Source organism: Buteo buteo, chromosome 22, assembly GCF_964188355.1.
Source record: "Buteo buteo chromosome 22, bButBut1.hap1.1, whole genome shotgun sequence".
NCBI lineage: Eukaryota > Metazoa > Chordata > Aves > Accipitriformes > Accipitridae > Buteo > Buteo buteo.
In genome coordinates this window covers 22,675,593-22,697,079 of record NC_134192.1, presented here as the reverse complement: position 1 = coordinate 22,697,079, position 21,487 = coordinate 22,675,593, and the positions used below count along the sequence as shown (strand labels likewise).

The 21,487-nt window shown below is 35.1% G+C and overlaps 1 protein-coding gene across 1 annotated transcript in view; it reads left to right on the top strand.

Moving 5' to 3' along the window:
• The window catches only part of LOC142043039 (connector enhancer of kinase suppressor of ras 2-like), a 207,787-nt gene that overhangs the window by 126,309 nt on the left and 59,991 nt on the right, over positions 1-21,487 (top strand). Inside the window, exons 8-9 of the mRNA XM_075053707.1 lie at positions 2,268-2,336; positions 14,229-14,375. Coding sequence (XP_074909808.1) covers positions 2,268-2,336; positions 14,229-14,375 — 216 coding nt within the window. The remainder of the gene's footprint in view (positions 1-2,267; positions 2,337-14,228; positions 14,376-21,487) is intronic.

Here is a 21,487-nt window from a genome sequence, read left to right as displayed (position 1 = left end):
CTGCATTTCCTGCTTACCTTTTATTCACTGTTTAAAGTGATCAAGTTTGTATTCACACTGAATTCTAGAAATATCTTTGTTATATGTTTAGTCCTGTGTGAAAGACCAGTCTGCCAAAATTCTGCAAGTGTCCACTAAAAGGAGAAATTGACACTGGATCCAGGTAGTTCTGCACACCATCCTATAAAGTACATAGGTAAAATCCTGTTTATTTTAGTGCAGAAGGACTCAGATGACAGGAGTTGAGATCTGGCTGTAATGACCAAGTAGTTTAGCTCAAGGGCTAGACTCCCCACTACAGGAGAGACAGAAGCCCTTATGAAAAAACAAGCAGAGATCCAGCAGGTGAGGAACTGGAAGGTAGCTTGTGTTGGGGACGTTGGGCAGAGTAAGGTTAGGAATGATAAGCAAGCGGTAGGCTGAAGGAAAAAGCTGTGCTTGGAATAGCACCTACAACACACTTGGAATCACTATGTCAAATATTGGCTATTTGCCCTATTGGCTTTTTTTTCCCCTACTGATTGAATAATTAATTTTGTCTCTTACTACTCTTCAGCACCTGTGCAAACTGCAGAATCTATTGATTAGTCAGCAGGTACTGACTATTGGAGAGTGAGTTGACCTCCTCATACATGAGTGTCATCGGCGTTTTATTCAAGAGTAATTGCAGACATTTTCTTCCCACTGGCGATTTGGGGTTTTGTTCCTTTTATTTTTCTTTTTTTTTTTTAATCTCTATCCAAGAAAGGGATGGAAATGATGGGTGGGATTTTTGGTTGGTGAAGACTGTCCAGCTGAAGAGTTCCTGTGTGTTTCCTGGAAGTCTTGACTGGTATGCAGTGAGGTCATGAATACAAACTTCTACAAGTCACTTTTAGTTTGGGTAAATCTTTTCTTCCTTTGCATTTGACATCTGGCTCTTGTGCCATGGGCAATTTATGTTATATGCTGACTCCAAAAAAATCCAGGAACTGAACTAAGTTTTGATAATGTAACTCCTTTTCTGTGAGGATCTTCTTCAACAGTGTTAGAGTTTGACCACTCTCTGTAGCTCCAAGTGGCTCTTTTTCTGCCTTTCTTTAGGAGTCTGCTTACTTGGACAGGGAACTTGAACTGTTACTCGAAGAGTATTTTGCTTTAAATGTTTCTGTGTTGTTGGAGATGGGACAATCTGTCCACTCGTCTCTCTGAGTCTAACAAGTAGAGTAAACATTCAACCTTGTCCAAGTCTCCTGGCTGGTCTACTTCCTTAACAGCTAACTTCCACTGTAACTTATTTCTCAAGGTGATGTCTTAGCTCTTTAATTCTTTTTCTGGTTATTTTCTCCTGAATTTCAAGTTGGTGTACTCTGTGTCAGTAGAACACTCTTGTAAGCTAGTGCACAATGCAAGTAAGTTCCCTTGAATTCTCAGTTCTCTACTTTTGAGTACAACTGCTGATCTGCGTGCCTTACAGATTTAAGATCTGGTTTCACTGAAGCATTTAAAAATGGTTTGCTAAATAGCAGTTGACCATTTTCAAGTAGCTTTTCAATGGATTTTAATCCATTTTAATGTTATCAGAAGAATCTCTATTTAGGATAAGGGAGTTTTTCAGCTCAGTGATCCCCAAATTATGCGAATGGTATATATGGAATACTGTGTGTGTTTATATATATAAAAAAAATATCTCCTGAAGAGCTAGTATGTCACTGACATTTTCCATTTTTAAATTACCACCTTCTGTGTTCAAATGGTTAATCTAGTACTGTGTTGGAAGTGCTGGAGCTAGTGTATTTGCAGAGTATCTTCAGTGCACTTAAGCAGTAAAACTGCTATATAAAGGACTGGGAGACCTGCTTTTCTGTTACACGCATGGTTGGTCCAGTCCTGTCGCTGACCATGCAGTAAGCTCAGTATTTGTTGACTTAACAGAAATACTTCAATGTGATATAAATTCACTCAGTGTATTCCCAGTAAGACTGACTGCTCATACTCCCCACAGAGAGGTGAAGAAGCTCGAATAATTCGACCAGTCAAAAGGGCTGTTCACCACTAATGGAAGTGGGATTCTAGATTACTTCATCAAATTGCCATCTGTAACCAGCAAAAACATAGTTCCTTATAAATATAGTTTTCATAAATATGACCGATTATTGTTATTTGATAGCAATAATACTTCTTTGGGCACAGCTTTCTTGCCTCCTTCAACATTCATTGGTTTAATTCCTGCCCTTCGCTTCCCCATCCCCCCCCACGTAAAGTTAATTATTGTCTCTTGTCCTTAGTCTCCTGCTGACCAATGTAAGAAAATCCATGCTGGTGATGAGGTGATCCAGGTCAACCATCAAACTGTGGTAAGTATTTTGGAAATTGTGTTCTGCAGTCTTTGCCTATTCCCACTGCTAAAAAGGTAATAATTAGTCGTAGAAGGTAACTTTGCCAAACTAGATTATTATTTATGTCTTTCAAAATATCATAACCACTGTTTATGCTTAATAAGAAAAGGCACAAGTTGAGTTAGTAACCAGCCCAGAAGGATTAAGCCAAATTTACATTTTGTACAGCTGCTGTTCAACATCATACTCTTTATATAAGGAGATTCCAGATTTTTTCACTGAAGTTCTTAGACTTCTCATTATGGATATGCCAGCTAGTTTAACTTTTTCCTCTTAAACAGAATTTTGTGTTCTGTTTAATACAAGATTCAGATTAAAAATGCAGAAGTGCTGTAACAGCCATATAGTCTGAATCTGTTGTGGGAGAAAAAAAAAAAGTAAAGATGATTAAAGCGTTGATAGAAATCTGTCAGATTTTGCTTTTCTGCATTCTTGCATGCAGATTTATTTTTAGGCAGATGAGCAGTTTTATAAACTTAGTTAAACTATTAATTGGTATAAAATCACATAAGCATGTATATGCAGAAGTATATGCTGAGCACAAGGTATTGCAGTACATGATTTGCATATGTTTAAACATGCCTACCATTGCATTTCTTTCATAGCTGTCTGCAGTATTGTGTACTGTATCTATACAAAACTACATTTCGTTTTATGTAGAAATGCAGGAATATGTTTCTGCGGCATTCATAGAATTGTATCCTGACTTAAAACACACATGACTTCACTGAAGATTTATTTATTTGTTTATTTGATTAAATTATTTGTAATTGTGCTCTAAAAGCCTATCAGACTGTTTATCTAAAAGCCTGTCAGAGCCTCATCCACGGTTGAATGGTTATATTTTTTCTTCCTATTTTGTGATGACACACGTTGCTGCTTTATAACTAATGTTAGTTCCAGTGTTGATGATTACTGAAAAAAATGCAGTCGCATTTTGTCCTAGTACTATCTTAAGTCATAGGGACTGTCCTTTTTAAAAAAAAATAAAATTCTATGTTGCAGAAGAATGGAAGCAGTGTTGCTGGAACTACAGGTGAAAGGAACACTTGTATTTCCTACTTATTAGGCATGAGTAGCATTGTGACAGTGAAGATGATAACTACTTAAAGTGCTCATAATTTAGCCCTTTAACTTTGTCTTGCTGAACCCCATCTCTTAACACAGCAGCAGCAAAATTAAGAAATCTTTCTGTCTGTCGTTTGTGTGAAGTGGAAATATGAAAGTCTGACTACAAAAATCTTATGATTAGAGAGAAAATATTTTCTCTTGAAAAGGAGTATAACTTATTCATTTACACTTTAAATGTTTATGCAACATGCAGCTCTTACCTATATTGGAGAGGTTCTATGAGTGGTCATAGTTACAAGTTGAAATATGCATTAGACTGGCTTTCTCCATCAAACATACTTTTCGAGTGACAGACCTGATTTAATCTTTACTCGCCAAGGTGAAATCCCCTCATTCAGCTACTCAGGAATTGGCTTTCTGGATAGCAACTCTTTCCATGTGTGTTACTACAACAGGCCCAAGGTGTTTGATACTTGTAATCCCTTTCCAGCTAAGGGCATAGTACCAACAGCTGAGTCAAGTGGCATAAAATACCTTTTTCTAAAAAAAACCCCACTATTAATTATTCATTCTGAAGTTTATAACAAGCTAAGAAAAGACATAAATGGCAAGCTGTTTCTTTCAGGAATTTATTCTTACTTTGAAATGGCTGGGAAAGTGTTGTTCTGTCTTCAGTGTGACTTTGGAAAGTCAGACAGTGTTTGCATGTTTCAGAGGTGTATGTCCAACCCTCTTCCCCTCATGGACTGGAAGTTTTAATGTTTTAAGTATCCCTTTGATCTTCAAGTGTGCCCTTTAAGTCACTTCTGGTACGTCTTGCTGCAAACTACACTTAGCTGTGTTCCTTCTTCACCCAAGTTATCACAAGTTGTGATGATCAATATCATGCTTATAATTACCATTATTTCCATTAGTGGACTACAATAATTCAAAGGCAACAGCTCGTTAAATTTCCATGTAATCAATATTTTAATACTAGCAAGACCAGCTCATAAAATGAGGTGTAACCCATTTGTAATCAATGATTGGGGAGGGCAGTTGAATAACCTTACAAAAGAAAGGCTTGCGTATCTGTGGTGGTCTTACAGGTTTTCCAGAGCGGTAAACTGTCTTGCTCACTAAGTACAGGAGCATGGATTTGTGCCTGCACAGAGTCCTCACTACAACCCAACATTTCCTCATACCAGCCTTTGACCCCAGTTTAGCAAAAGCAAGTGCTAGTAGAAGTAAAATTGTAAAAAAGAAAAATACAAAGCAGTTTGAAATTATACCTAGCCAAAATGTGCTTGTTCAGCTGTTTTGTGCTTCTCACTTCTCTCACAATGTTCTCCAGCCGTTTTTGTTGCCTGGTAGTTTGTAGTGCCATTTCTACCATTAGTTTGATTTCTGGACTGGAGATTAAGTGCTTGCTTCCTCCCCCCTCTCTCTCTCTCACGCGCCTTCTCTCTCTCCAACTTTAATTCAGTATTTTTTCCCCTTTTTTAGGTTAAACGTCACATCCTCATTCCCTCTAAAATAAAATTGCAGCAAAAGTTTGCATTGATTTATAACCATTTACAATGGCTTGCATTTTCCCTTTACCTTGTTTTGGAGCTGAAAGAAGTGGAGTGTTTCTTTACTTCTCTAATGTATCATTCTGTTCAATTTATTTCATACAAAGCATTTATCATTGCTCTGTGAAGAGGCAAATTATTACATTTAGTATCCTAAATACTTCCTGGGTTGTTACAGGATTTTCAAGATAGAAAGTTAAAATATTATTTACAATATATGTATCCAGTGAAATCCATGGTCTCCAGTGTCCTGTTAGTTTTCCATAGAAACTCTACTTAAAACAATAAAAGCCTAGGTGATAAAAATATAGATGTTAGTGTTATTTCTTATTCCTGATTTTACCTGTTCATTGGTAAGGGAGGCTCCATGCTTTCATAAAATGTATACACACATTAAGTTATACAATGTAAAGATGCAGAAATGTACTTCTTCAGATATTTATATGCTTCAGAGATTCTGCATCCAACAAATTTTATCTTTGTAGTTGTAATGGAGACATTTTCTTGAGACTGAAGTTTCTGTAGCATTTTGGTAGTCTATCAAATATGAATCCCATTAAACACAACGTGTTTTGGAAGAATCTGTTCTGAAGATGATTAGATACAGTCATTTTGTATTGCCACTAGTGAAAATACTTTCCTGATTAGAGAAAGTATGGATCTCTTTTAATAGATTCCAAACCTATAACTGACAACTGGCATCACTTAATCTGATTTTGACTGAACTAGGCCAATGTATTTTCTAGATAGATTCATATTTACTCATTTAACAAGATCATTTGAGTTTTAAAACTTTCATTGATGTTCCCACAACCTGTAATAAATTCTTCCGGTAGTTAATTATTCTCATTGCTGGGGAAAAAAAATTCATTTTATTTGTAGCCTACGTTTGTCTGGCACAAGCTTCCAGTCCTTTGATCTTGATATATTTTTATCTATTAGATTGGAGAGCAGGTTTCTCATCTAGGTATTTTCAGGATGCAATCAAATTGCCTCTTAACTTTTTTTTTTTTTGGTAAGCGAGATAATTTGAGCACTTCCAGTTTGTCATCCTAATGCCTGACCCTCCCCAACAATCTCTTTAAATTCCCAACTGTAATACTTTGCGTATCTAACATTGAGTTACAGAGCTGTCCAGTGAAAGCATTCATTCATGTGTAGGGCAGTACTCCTGTGCTAAAATAGTGTAAATGAGACTACATTAATGTAGCCATTACCAACTAGCTGTTCACTCTTTTAAAAAGGTTTGTGTTCATTTTTCATTCATACATAGGCAAAAATGAAACTAAGAGGACACTTCTATTTGATTTTTTCCTTTAAAAACAAAACCTGTAATTTCAAGTTTGACTCTCCATGAGGAAGTCCATTTTAAGAGAAGAATCATTATCTGTTTTGAAATTGTGAGAGGAGTAAGCTCTTAAACAGGTTTAAGAACATGTAGAATTAGAAATACTTGTATCGTCAATGCATTTGAGTGGAGTCAACACCCATAATAGCATTTCTAATCCTGGAGGCAGTTCTCTGGACGTGTATAGCTATAGCAGAGGATTAAGCATGCTGACAATGTCAGTCTCATTGAATTGGTGGATGTATGGAGTTAAGCATTTTGGGATTGATGTGACTAGAATATTTTGGCTGTATGTTTTCAAAATTATTCTTATTACCTACAATTAGTATGCACATTTAATATAAAGCATTATCTGTATTAAGAAATATCAGATAGCTAGGAGGTAGCTATATTCATACTCTTCTCCCCCCCCCAACCAGTTATATTAACAAATATATTAAAAATATTAACAAAACAAGACCACTTGTTTTACTTTACTTTTCAAATAACTTTTCAGTGTAGTTGAGAGTTTAAAAAAAAAAAAAAGACAGGAAAGCAGCTTACAAGTTATATAATGCAAAAATTGAAAGAGTTAGAAATAAAAGACTTATTATGTGGAATCTGGTCTAACCAAGGAACACTGTAATACAATTATAAAGATCAAAGTAAAAATAATAGTACTTTAAGCAAGAAATTAATTAAATCAGGCGATTCACCACTGGCTGTTAAGATCATTTAATCATTATTCAATTTCCTTATTTGCTTTTCTGCTTGTCCTTCTTGCTTATTAGATTTTAATAAAACAGCATAAGAAACTTTAAAAATAAGTTATACATTCTATACTGCCACACTAACTCTTTATTTTTCCCTACAGTTGCAATAGGCACTAGTTCTGCCAGTGCCTTGTAGATTTTTACTTCCTCTCCTATAAAATTATACAGAAGTGCTGAATTTGCCACTGTACATTTATTTGTTTGCAAAATTAATAATTATACCTTAGGTTCTGTGGATAGTATATTTTCTGCTGCTTAGTTGAAATAGTATATTTCATATTGTAATTTTTTTAAGTTGTTTTATATATGGGACATGATTCTTTAGTCAAAGAATTGGGACTGTTATGCGGTGAAAATAGGGTAAAATTAAAGCCAAGGTAGTCACTAGCCAAGAAACACTTGTTTCTTTCAGTTTTCCATAACAAGGATAGTATCAAACATAGAACAAAGAAAACCAGTCATAATAAATATATAGGTGTATATATTCAGGACACAAAGTTAGGTAATTTAATGCCAAATCATCTTCACCTGAGTTTACTGAAGAGACTGAAAGTTTCAATTGCAAGTCACTAAGCAATGATTTTTTATGAATTGTCTGCTTTACGATAACATTGTATTCTGGGGAAATGTAAGAAGGCAAAACTTACTAGTGAGTACTTTGCAAGATTTTTTAGGTGATTTAGAGAGGAAACGATAACTAAAGACATGAAGGAAAATGGCATATTAGGTGAAATGCAGCATAATTTTATGAAAATTAAACTGTGTTAATGTTCTACCTTTGATAATTTTTCAGACAACAGAAATACTGCAGATCCAAACAAGTATTGATCTAGCTGCCTGACCATCTGTAAAATATTTTATCTAATTCTCTATGGAAAAGTGTTTGATAAACTAGGGAAAACTGACGATTAATTTATTTTTTTTTTTGAGGATTAGAATTTCAAGGTCATTTAACAGGACAGAGAGCAATAATAATGCTTTTAGTAATTCCTGTTGAAAGCGAGATGTTACTCGGGAGCAACTGGCAAGACTCCAGAATCAGAATGTAGTAATTAATCCCAAATCAACTGAGCGCCATAGAAGTGATGTGATGGAAAATGGCAAAGATGAACTTGGAATTAATCAAGACCAAGTTTCCAGGAGAAATAGAATTTTAATGCCATTGTCTTGACATTGGTAATATCTTGTCTGAAATACTATGTGATGTTCGGGTCATTTACAGTCATCAAAGGTGTGAAGTTACATATGAACATTAAAAAAAATGTAATGGGTAAAAAAGAAAACATATCATCTGTCTCGTATGAAGAGAATTTTTTTAAGGATTTCAATTTGGTTAACCCAGCCAGCTAGGTCTGAGACAGAATTCCTCTTTCTTAACAGAGGCTATAAAGACCAAAGAGAAAGAACTCTTTAAGGTAAAAACACATAGCTGTTGTTTTTAACTAATGTGGCTGCATTTTCATACTTGATAAGGTTATTCTTTGGAATGATGGATGCTATGCTTTCAGTACTGAAAGGGAGCTTATAAGAAAGACGAGGACAGACTTTTTAGTAGGGCCTGTTGTGATAGGACAAGGCGTAATGGTTTTAAACTAGAAGAGTGTAGATTTAGACTAGATATAAGGCAGAATTTTTTTTGCGATGAGGGTGGTGAGACACTGGCACAGGTTGCCCAGAGAGGTGGTAGATTCCGCATCCCTGGCAGTGTTCAAGGTCAGACTGGACGGGGCTCTGAGCAACCTGATCTAGTTGAAGATGTCCCTGCTCATTGCAGGGGGGGCTGGACTAGATGACCTTTAAAGGTCCCTTCTAACCCAAGCTATTCTATGATTCTGCGATTCTAAATACATGTTCAGCAGCCTAATACCCTTTCATACTGTTCATTTTCGAATTACATACTTTAAAATAAGTGTGTTAAGAGCGCTGGCACAAGGAAATAATTTCAGCACTAATTTATTGCTGTTAAGATATTTATTAAATTAATATCCTAGGTGTATATTTGTGGAATTGTAAATTTGAGTCTTAATGAGAGCTCATTTTAGATGGAGGTAAATCTGTAAATGTAGTGCCAGATCACACCATCTGTGTTTCAGCACACTGTGTGTTGTAAAATACAAGTAGGAACAGCAAAGGCAAAAGATGTCATGAGAATTACAACTTCTTCCCCCAAAGATGTCATTCTGTTCCCAAAGAAATTGCCACATATTACTTATTCTCAGGGTTCAGCCTTTCAAAAACACTTAGTAATGCATGTCTTCCAGTAGCAGATCTTGCATCTACTTGGAATCTTGCTGTCTTTCTCCGTTAGTTAATGAAAATAACTATGTAAGATAACAGGAGAACATTTGTTTTTCCATCGTCAGTTCTTGCTAGTAACAGTTAGGATATTAATAAGAAGAGTGAATCAGCTACAGGTGTTAATGGTGAGCTTCCCATTCAGTGACAGAAAGTAGTCTTATGATCTTCCAGCACATTTTTGTCTAATAATAATTTCTGATTTCCATGTTAATCAAACCAGTGCCCTTGATTAATTCCCTAATGAGTCAAAGTGAATTATAGACTTAAAATACGAAAGGATGACAGTCTGTTTCCTTAACAAAAAGTTGAGTTTACACAAGCTTTTTTTTTTTTTTTTTTTTTAAATGCAAATATGAAGAGAGGTCATACTCTTGAGGTTCAAGTAAGTATCCAGATGGCTTTGCTTATGTATTTGAAGAGCCTTGAGGGGAAACATCTGTCCTGGTTCATGTCAGGGTTACTGCAGTCAAAGCAAAATTACTTGTTTTCAGGTGGTGTGCAATACAGTATGTTCTAAATATTTAGAAAATATCCTGTAAATTGATTTCCAGATCAAATGCCTAACAAGGTAGTTCTTAAATTCCTGTTTAGTTAATGCTCCGTCTCTCTCCATCCTAGGTAATATTAAAACTTGCATACAATACAGCGAGTAGAATATGCACAATTCTCACGAACAAATTAAGGTGTAACCTACCTTCCTTCTGTGAGGTGCACTCTATATTTTTGTACTTCTCAGAACTTTTTCATTCTTCAGGGTCCTGATAGATGTTTAGGGTTTGATAAGGCAGTGGAGGAACTAAGGAACTACACTTCTGCTTTATCCCCAGAATTTTCAGGAGCAGCAGAGAAAGGAATATAGGTATTCTATCCACTATGCACTCCTAGTTCCACTATCTGAGCTGTGTCTTCTAAATTTGTACCATAACAAATATGTATAACATGTTTAAAAGAAATTGGGGTGGAGGTGAATAACTGTTGTGGTGGTTTTGACTACTGGAATCCTTTGATAAACACCATCATGTTCAACAGTCCAGCTGTTTTTTCAGTTCTTTTTAATAGATGAATATATCATGCACTTAATGCCCATGCGGTCATCCACAAATGCACCGGTTTGAGTTTTCGTTTTTTTGTGTGTGTGCGTGTCTGTAACATTAAGAATTTTTTGTATTAGTTTGGGTTTTTATACAGATCATCAGTGAGTCATCGCTAGCTAGGTAGCCTTTATTTTAAAAAAGGAGAAAAGGTGCTTGTCCAGCATAAACAGAGTTTGGATTTATAAAAATGCTGAAATTCCTATTGCTGGTAGTATGCATCCTGAATCCCATTAATACATATCTAGATCATCTAAATGAGAAGGAACAAAGTCAATATAGGGAGTCTTTAAAGAAGATACTGGAGAACTAGGAAACAAACTAGTTTACTGTCGGCTAATGAAAGTGATTTATGTTTTTCTGAACATACTAGTTATGCAATCCCAGCTACAAAATTGTCAGGTTTAGGTATACAAAATTACTACAGCATTGTGGATATTTAAATTATTATACTTTTATAGTAAAGAAATTTAGTATTGTAGGGATTAGTATTTTTGGAACTATTCTTTTTGAAGTTAACATATTTTGCAGTTTCCACTAATTATCTGGCTTTACTCTCTCTGAGAAAGCTAACAAATCCTTTAACATAGGCAGTAGTACACATTTTTTTCCCCCGGAGCCCTTCTTTCCATACTGAAGATGTACAAAGCAATAAAAATTATTGATTAGAGTAATCCTAAGTGTAAACCACCAAAATCTTAAACTTCTGCCTGCCTGTTACCATTTTCAGTGAGGAGTTGTACATTCTTCTAGGTTTCTTCCATACTTAGCATCTAAATTAAAAAAAAAACAGTAATTTTTTTGGCTAAAATTAAGAAGTCAATAATTTTAAGCCAGTAAATATCAAAGTTTCTGTGATGCTAATCTTTTTACAAACTTTGTGTGTATCACTGATGTAGCAATTCTCATTGCTAGCACCTGACTGTATTTTGTATGTTCTTTGAGTTCTAAAGTAAGACTACAGCAGGCATGTGGCTTTCCACATTCTAGGTTTTGTAAGCCCAGTTTATAAAGAGATAAAAAATAGTGCACTGTATTTCAATATGTAAATATGTTTAGCAGAGGACAGTGCACCATGACTAGAACTTTACTATGCTGTGCAAAGATGACATAATAATGTGCTTCTGAATTTGTTGATTTGAATGTAATGGGTATCCTAATTGTTCCAATTTCTTTTATTTGGGAAAATAAGAGTATTACAGTAGTCTTCCCCCCCCCCCCTCCTTCATTAGTCTAATCTTAATGTGAACTTTCATTACTGAGTGAAATATCTTAACCCAGACTGTAGAATCTGATTAACTGAATGTATATGCTAAAAATTTTAAAGGAGCAAAATACCCTTTTGCTGAATACATCCTACCACAGCTAGAAGCTAGTAATTGCTATTAAAGACTGATTCTTTAAGAACAAATTTCAAAATCTGTCTTAAGGACTGGTTTTCAACTAAGATTTTTAATCTACTGTAATGACTTCTATTTTTTTCAAAGATATTTTTAGTAATACAATTTATAATAACATGTCCAAATTCCTGAGAGCATTTTATCATCACCTACTAATAACGACTGCAGACTGTTCTCTAATAGATCTTGGTATTTAATGGTTTTGTCGTTAAGGTTCTCATTGGAATAATTTATCATTAACTTAATTATTTATGATTCTTTTCTAAAAGGAGCTCATAGAACTCTAAAGGTTTTAGCATTCTGAAAATTACATCAATCTATAAAAATGGAAAATAGTTCATTTTTAATTTTATAATTGAGTAAAATATATATATAGTCCTGTCATTTTATAAATAAAGTACAAAACTAGAAGAGTTCGTTTGGAACACAAGTTGACACATTTGCATTTGTTTGGCTTTGGCCTGTTTATAATTACTACAATTTTCTGATTTCCTGTGGCCAGTGCATTTTTAGAAAGTACTCAGTAGAACAGTGACATTAACAATAGAATAGAACTTTAAAAAGCTAATTTTTTAGCTTTTTAAGCTAAAAGCTTTTTAGCTAAAAAGGATTTTTAAAATCCTTTTTAGAGTTACAACACATTGTAGTTGTTTCCAAGCAGAATGTTGACACTCAGGATCCTGGCTTTGGCCCACTGTGGAGACAGACTAGAACCTTGCAGTTTCTATCGTAACTTCTCTTCAGCCCTTATAACAGAATTTTAACTGAAATCTCTTCAAGGTTTCCTTTATTATTTTCCCTCCATTTTCATGTGTAATCAGATATTATCTTCCTCTAAGAGGAAGGTAGTTATAAACTATACCTGATATAATATGGTGATATATGTAGACTGCTCTGATTCTGAGCACCTAAATCTTTTTTTTTTTTTTTTCTTGTTTTTTGATAGCAATGGGAATACACACTTTGGTCAGAAGGGCAATTATGATTAAAATGTTATAGTGAACTCTGGCAGGTCAAACATAGTCAAAAAGCATAGCAAACATAAAGGCACTTAATGCTTGCGTATATATGTAGAGTTACTGGTCTTGTATTCCTGAAGCTTTTCATTCTTAAATGTTCACTTTAAGGCTGCTGCAATTTGGCCTCAGTAAGATTGTGTCTGGAGAACTGCTGTATGAACACAGCATTCTAATTCCTGTTCAGTACAGACCTGCTTGACACTAGGACTTAAGACTTGCAGTAGATATAACATTTATGACAGGTCTTTACTATGGTCATTTATTACTACTGTAAAAAATCTGCCATGTTTGGAACAGACAACGGAGAGAAGAGTTTAATACAGGCACCTTTAGATGTGCTGGGGGCTCAGCTTTTCCATGAAAGAAATTGACTTTTGCAAAAAATATTCTGTGCAGGATTGGATCCATACTGCTTTGTTTAGCAGAACTGTGGGTAGAAAGTAACTATCAATGTTCAAATGAATAAGTGACTCATTTAAGTAAAGTTTTTAAAAGGATGCAATATTTAAAAGGGTAAGTGGAGAGTCTATTCTGCACCTGTTCACTTTCCTTGAGTGGCAAATCTAGAAATCATGTGTGAGTAGGGGAAGATGCAAATAAGTAAGGCTAGGAAAATCCTCCAAAGTCCTCCCTATAAATACTTAGGTAGGCCTTGCTGTTTCCCAGAGCGAAATGTGAACCAGTAACCTAATAGTCACTTGCAAGTGGTTGCTCTTTCCAGTAATTCCTTTCTAGGTAGGCTTTGAGCTACTTCAGCAAGATCCTTGGTATACTTCCTGTGAGCAGCACATATAAAAACCTTTCAGTACTAGTGATGTTCTTTTGTATGGCTATGTTTACAACTTACAGTAACTTGAATTACTCAGCTCTATCCAGGGGCTGTATAGATAAATCAAGTAAATGATCATTTATCTTCAGTTAGGATCTTAAAGCTGTTACATATGTTACATATGTTGCTATAGCATAGCCTGTCTTCCTCCTCAGCAGTGAATATTTCAACTCAGGATCCAGACTGAAATTATTTCATGACTTCTAGTTGTCATCATTTGATTTAAAATGTACAGTGATCTCACAAATTATTAAAAGGGAGATAGTGTTCACTTATGCCTTATTAAGTTAAGAAACATAGCTTAAAAAAAAATTCCAGCTTCAGCAGCATCATTTTAGTCCAACAGAAGTAATCAGACACAGTTTATAAAAACTGCTTATGTTTGCAAAGAGTAGGCTGTAATAGACCTTTTCAGTTAACAGAAGACTTCCTTCACATTTAAAGTTAAATGGAAAGCTTTCAAAATTCAATTGTGGAATTTTTCCCTAGGTTGGCTGGCAGTTAAAGAACCTAGTAAATGCATTGCGGGAAGACCCAAATGGAGTGATATTAACCTTGAAAAAACGTCCTCAGAATACCCTGGTTTCTGCTCCTGCCCTTCTGAAGAATGTGAGATGGAAGCCTCTTGCACTTCAGGTAAGAAGGCTGTTGCAATGCTGGTGTCATGGTAAACCCTTTACTCTATTCAAGAGAAAACACTAGAATCTTTCCTTCCAGTGAAAGGAACGGGAGCCTCTAAAAAGTCCTAAATTCCTTTGAAAAAGGGTCCTGAGATAAGTAAATGTGCCAATACTGTATGTGTCAATAAGATTGTTTTCCTCCATTTTTTCATGAAGTTGGGAGTCACAGGAATTCATAGAAGGAAAGAACATTTATAGTTTGGGTTACTTAAGAACAAGTCAGTCTAAGGTTCAGTAGCTGCCTTGACTGGCAGAGGTAACATTGCTTCCCTGTTTCCATTATTTCACAGTCTGTCAAAACTACTTGTTTGTAATCAAGCATGTCAGACATTTTAGGTTTCAGGAAAAGTCTGCTTCTGCTCCACATCTCATCAAGTTTGAGGTTTTGGTAGTAATGTTAATAGAACCTCTTATATTTTCTGCGTACTTATTCCTTGAAAACCTGTTGATATGAAAAAAATCAGTTGTGAACACCACAGCTGGTTCTTCCTACACCATCAACATATATAGGAGAAACTGACTCACCATAAAAAGACTGAACTCAAAATGTCATTATTAAAGTAAAATTTTTTGAGTAAGTTAGTAACTATGCATGTTTAATACTATATAACAACTTGTAATAAGTTTATGCACTTTCATTATGTGGAAGCTTCACAGAATTGTTTTATTTGGATCACATGATACATGAATGTGTTTCTGAATAATTTTTAAATTAATGAAACAAAGCAAACCCTTCAAGCCTATCCAAGCAAATTTCCTTCCTGCTTGGCACTTCCTGAATCTTTCATTCCTCAAAGTGCCTAAATCCTACACAGCTGCTTCACTTAAGGAGTTTGTGTAATCCTTGCAGCTCAGGAGTGCTGCCACTTGGGTTTAGTGCCATCTTTCCTTTCCCTGTGACTGCCTCTGGGGGAGAGGAAAGGGGCATTGTGACACCCAGAGGAGATTTCGGAACTCTTCAGATTTTTCTGTCATAAGGATGCAGGAATAACATTCTTTGCTCTAGCAAGATGATTATGTATCTACTTGCGAATTTCATATGAAACCTCCAGGGGCAGCAAAATGGAAATTGCATTTGCAACAGGGCTTCCATAGAGATCGTCTCTATATTAGTACATTAAAGAATAATAATTCACAAGCAGCTCTAGTTCTAGAAGTTTTGTCAGTGTGAAAACAGTATGTACTGTATACATGGTACAGTATTTTCCACAAAACATGCCAACTTTTGTCATGGTAGCCAGATAACTGAAAGTGCATCAAGCTATTTTTGTGGAATTATCAACAGTTTCTATTTTTGTGATGTGTACTCTCCTGATGACCCAGAACGCAAGAGCCCCTGAGGATCAAAGGGCGTTTTGTCATCCTCACTAGGACATGTTTCTTCTATATTGGAGAATAGTGCAGTGAGGGATTTAAATAAAAATATAAATCACTTAGGAAAACAAAAAGAGCATTGCCAGTGTTACTTCGTAACAGTAGATTTTGTAATAAGATGTTGAAAACCAACTTCAGGTCGTCTTTAGGTCGTCTTTATTCCTCATGCCACAGAGGCAAGCTCAAGTATTAGGACATGGATACATTTCAGGACGCAGTTTTTGGTTTTGCCTGTTTCCTACACTTCTCACCTGGATCTAGTATTATTTATTATTGTCATTAATGATTTGGAACTAGCATGATTAAATTTCAAGATGATACTCAAGCTTGTGTTTTCCTGGACAGCTGACATAACAGCTTGATGCTGCTGGAAAGCAGTGATCTCACTTCCCTCTCCCTGTTCTTGGCTGCAGAATGTCCTCGCCTTTGTTTGACTTTGGCATTTTTAGACTCTCTAGATCAGTTTAATTCATTGAATTGGTAGGAAGGCTTCTGGTTTTATTTATTTGTTTTTCTGGAGTTTTCTACCACTAGTGGATTAAATTGGCTCTTACAGAACAGAGGCTGTCATAGGCTATTGACAGACTTGGAGAATTAAGGAGTATACATTCAGCATAGACAGAAGGTTTTATACTTAGACAAAAGTAACCAGCTGCATGAATGTAGGATATGGAATCATCACTTAAGCAACGATCTGTAGAAAGATCTCAGTTAAAGTAGATCAAAACTGAAAACAGTTCAGCAAATGTCAGACTGTCAAAAAAAAGGATAATGTATATGGATGTGTTATATTTCACAGTGTGTTCCATATATGGATCCATATATATTGCTCTGCATGTGTTTGTCATGGTGCGTTAGGTATATAGATATATGTAATGTACCATGAAAAATAACACATGCAGAGCAACTCTTCCATTCTAATTCAGTGTTGGTAAAAAGCAAAACAAAAGCAGTACATAATTAGGGAAGGAACAAAGGAAGTAGGATTTAAGAACTTGAAATTCAGAGGCCAGAAACAATATTTGTTAACTCAGGTTGGTGAGCAGGAGGAATTTTTTAAATAAAAGTTGTCATGTTTTCTATTATTGCTTAAGGCATTTATAGGTGGTTATTAATAATTTTTCCACAATAATTGTGTTTCAAATTATACCACATAGTTAATTTATGAATTATTAATGATACAGAATCTGTGAATCCTTATAAAATTTATTTATTGGTCTCATTCTAGTATTCCTTTGCTGTATATAGTTTCCCTTGATGCTTAATTAACAACAGCAGATTGTTAACATATGCTGAAGTTCTATGCTACAATTATCTTTCAGTGAGACAACATGTCAGTCATATCATTTTCTCATTTTGTCTCTAGTTGGCGTTATGTGATATTAGAAGACTATTTTCATTTTTAAACTCTGTGCTTATCTTCCCACTCAATATAGAATGGTTCTTTCATCTGCAATGGTAAATAGTGCTCTGGTTTTTATGAAAGTGAGCACACCAGTAACTTCATTCAAATAAAATACAACATTTATTGTATTTTTTTTCTTTTTATTTGCAGAAATTTTCTCATTGGAATAATCCTTCCTGTTACAACTACTTGATCCAGAACACTAAACTTTTTATTATTTAGCCCGAGATATAGAATCTGTCAGGTGATATAAGTAGTAAAGCTTACATAACAGTGACAACTTTATAATGATTCTTACATATTAGAAAATACATGTAATACTCTGCAACTTTATAAGTATCCTCAGAATAATTCTAGTTAAGTAGCTCATTTCAGACTTTGAAAACCGTATGAATTTGCAGAGGTGTTGCTTTGTACAGAAGAGAAATTCTATAGCATTATTAGAACAGATGCTTGTAGGGCGAAAAAAGGAAAAGAATAAGTTGGTGTATACCACTTCTTGTATACCACTCAAGTTAGTTTGCAGTTCATAGTTCGGGTACTGTACTCTGATAGAATTGCTCAGATGAACTCTGAAATTATGTGCTGCCCATTTACTTTACTATCTCCATGAGAAATATCTTGGGCAAGAAAGGACTTGTAACATCTCAGACAAAGAAAATGCAGCAGGAAAGTTGTGTTCTGTTCTCTTAAATGTCCTGTATCAGAGGAGATGGTGAACAGTGATTTCCTTCTCATCTTAATGCCACTCATGCTTTTATTGACTTCTGTCATATTCATATATATTTCATTGTATTCTTTTGCTCTGAGGACAAAAATTATTATTTACACATCAAAAAAGGTATATATTTCAAGTTTCAAAAAAGTAAAAACCCACAAGACCTGAAGACACTGTGAATGTACCTGCTGTTTTACAGCACAGCTATACCAATTTACCAGTACGTGAGAAATACTCAACAAATTTGAGAGTTCTGCTTCTTATTGTGAGTAGTATTTGTATTGTTGAACATTTAATTTTTCTGAATAGCAGCTTGTCCAATAAGCAATTAGTCATCTATATCACTGGCATGAATGAATCTATTCTGACAAAAATTACACACTGTAGGAATTTATAGGGTGATACGCAGTTACAAAGCCCCATTTTCCCTTACCGCAGGCAATCCATGTAGAAGAGTGACGCCTGTGTGTTTTCTGTGAATTCACCCATCAGGGGAATTCTGGGGATTGAGTTTATTCCTTCAAGGGAGAAAGCAGAGACTCAGTACCCCATCCTTAATCTTCATACCCCCTCAAAAGGTAAGGGATGTCCATGTTCAAGCCTCTTGTTGCTGTACCACCGGGCTTTACCAGCTTCCTGCATCTTGTCCTGCCGGTTTTTGCAGGATGCACTGGTGTCATGTTTGTTGTTTTGAACAGCACTTCTTAAATAGATACAATATTTAATTACCCCCAATATTTGTAAAACACACTCAGAATCACAGTAATGTATTTTGTTTCTGAAACAGTTTGAATTTTTCTGTTTGGCAAACAACTGTTTATTTCTGATGAGTGTTGAATTTACCATTTGTCTTACATTTTTATTCTGGTATTTCAGCATTGCTTAATCATTTTACTGATAATTAGCTATTCTCATTAAAAACTTTGAATAACATACAGCAGATACCTGAAGTATCACTTTTCAGAAGTCCTCTATAAACAAATGTTTTCCTTGGGATTTTTTTCACCTGTGCCTGTATGTGCACACACCTCATCAAACATTCATTTGTACACACACAGTCAGCATAATCACTTTAAGTAATTTTACTGGACTTGAGAGCTAAGGTTTAAAGAATCGACTATGTCTAATTGATCCTGTTTGGGATGATATTCACTATTTATTAAAATTACCTTTCTGGATTTGGTATAATACTAAAAGATTATATTAAATACTCTTATTCAACTAATGTTTTAATAATATTAAAAGACCCCTGTGCTCTTTTGCAGATACCTAAAACCACTGAAATTCCATGTCTGATATCACAGACATATCTGGAGCTCAAAGTGAAGGTATACATCTTTGCTACCTTCACGCTGAGCTCCAGATCACAGAAGAATTATATTTGCTGGAATGATCTAAGTGACAATAGAGGAGGAGAAAGCAGGTGCTCTCTTCTCTTCATTAAGGTCTCCCAGGACAGATAAATGAAGAAGGTTTCTTGTGAGCAAGTAGCAGAATCACCCAATATGGTTTATTTGGATTGGGTGCATCCTTTGAGAAAGAGATAGAAACAGACATTGTTCCAAAGGCATAATGGCTGGCAAATTCTTGGAAAGCACTGAAGACAGATATTTTTCATAGAGAAGGTAGAGAACATAAGTAGAGCTGAGAGGGAGAAGGCAGGAGACAACTTATCTGACACCAATCATGAAGCAGTATATTTTCTTAAAAACTTAAAAGGGACTTCAAGAGCACATGTTTCTGTAAACTCCGTGGATGAGACCTTATAGTGTGCCATTGGAAAAGACAAGAAGAAGATCTGGTATTTCCTGGGCAGGGGGAAACAGTCTTGGACCATTGTTTTTCAAACATGTTTATTGAAAAATTGTGAGAGATGGGTGAATTACAGTAAGGTTACAAATAGTGCTTGTCTTCAGAAAGGGGAAATGCAAGAGCCAGGGAATTATAAGCCAGTCACTTAATATGCACAAACAGTTTGCAAGCACTTGGAAGATAACAGATGAGTAAAACCAACATTAATTTATTATGAAGAAATCATTAAACAGATTTAATGCTCTTATGTGAGCAGTTAACTGGCCTGGTAGATAGGAGAGAAGCTGTATATCTTACTCTGATATTAATACCTTTTCTCATGACATTCTCATGTGTATGGCATAGAGAATTAAGGACTAGGTGAAACTGAGATTGAGTGGGTGGAAAATTACTGGATAACCTTGCCTAACAAATAACTGTTAATGGTTCACTATCAGACAAAGGATGTATCATTTAATATTCAAGAGATAGGTGATACATGTGGTTTTGTTCAATGTTTTTCTGACAACCTGAAGGATCTGCTTACTAAATTTGCATACAATGCTAAACCAGGAGGGCCTGCAAATGCAATGGAATCTTGGCTGGTAATTAATAATGACTTTGAAAAACAAGAAGAAAGCTCTAAAAATGTAATGAAGTGAAAGAGAGGCAAGTGTAAAGTATTCTAATTGGAAATAATCAACTGCAGATTTAAAGACTAACAATGGAATAATATGGCAATAATTCCAAATAATGTGGAAATTACAGTAAAGAAAATGCTGAATATCATGTTGGAAGGAACTCAAATACCTGACTGAGAAACATAAATAGGAATATAAAACACCAGATAAGTAAAATAATTGTTGTGTTTTATTCAGTATTGGTACAATCTCATCTGGGTACTGAGTACACCTAGTATACACTGGGTACACATAGTCTAATCAGTTGGAGAAAGTACAGAGCACACTACAATTCATTAATGTTTTAGAAAACAAGCCCTATAACGGAAGAATTATGAGGTTTTTTTCTTGTTTTCTAGCCAAAATATGGGGAAACAGATAGTATTACAATGTAAAAAATAATTTAAAAGCTTAAAAAAGTAAAAAGGAAAGTTCTTGCTTTCTGCGATGAGTATGGCAAGAATTGAATTAAATTGAAGCAAAAAAGATAACATTGCTATAAGGTTAGATTTTTAAAAATCTTATCAGGAATATCATGGCTATCACCCTCTTTGGGGACAAGTTGAACCATCATATTATCTCTCCCGACCCCTTTTTTCTATTGTCAACTTCATTGACTAATGTGTAACCTTGACGACTGCTGAATATACGAGCATTAAAAAGAAATTTTTCACAAGAGACTTGATATAGATAATTTCTTTTCTGATTCTGAAATGGACTTTCTGCTTGTCTTTCTGTGATGGTGATAATTTATGTTTTGATCCATGGGAAATTGTATCTAGCTGCAGGTAAATTGGGGGATTAGTATTTAGCCTCTTTACTAATACTGGCATACCAAAACTGCAGAAATAATGGTAGTATTCTAAATGTAGTGGTTGATACTGTGTGTAAGGTGGTAGGCCCTAATTTCCAAAGATATGAGAAAGTGGTGAATGATTCTTGTCTTTGGCAGTCACTTCTTATCTACTTATACTGATAATATGAAAGAAACTTAAACCATTTGATCAGAGTGTAAGACGCTTAACAATAAGCATAGAAGAGTAGTATAATTTGGACCCCTATGAGACTGATATTCTCCTGAAAAAACATCCTTTTTTGGT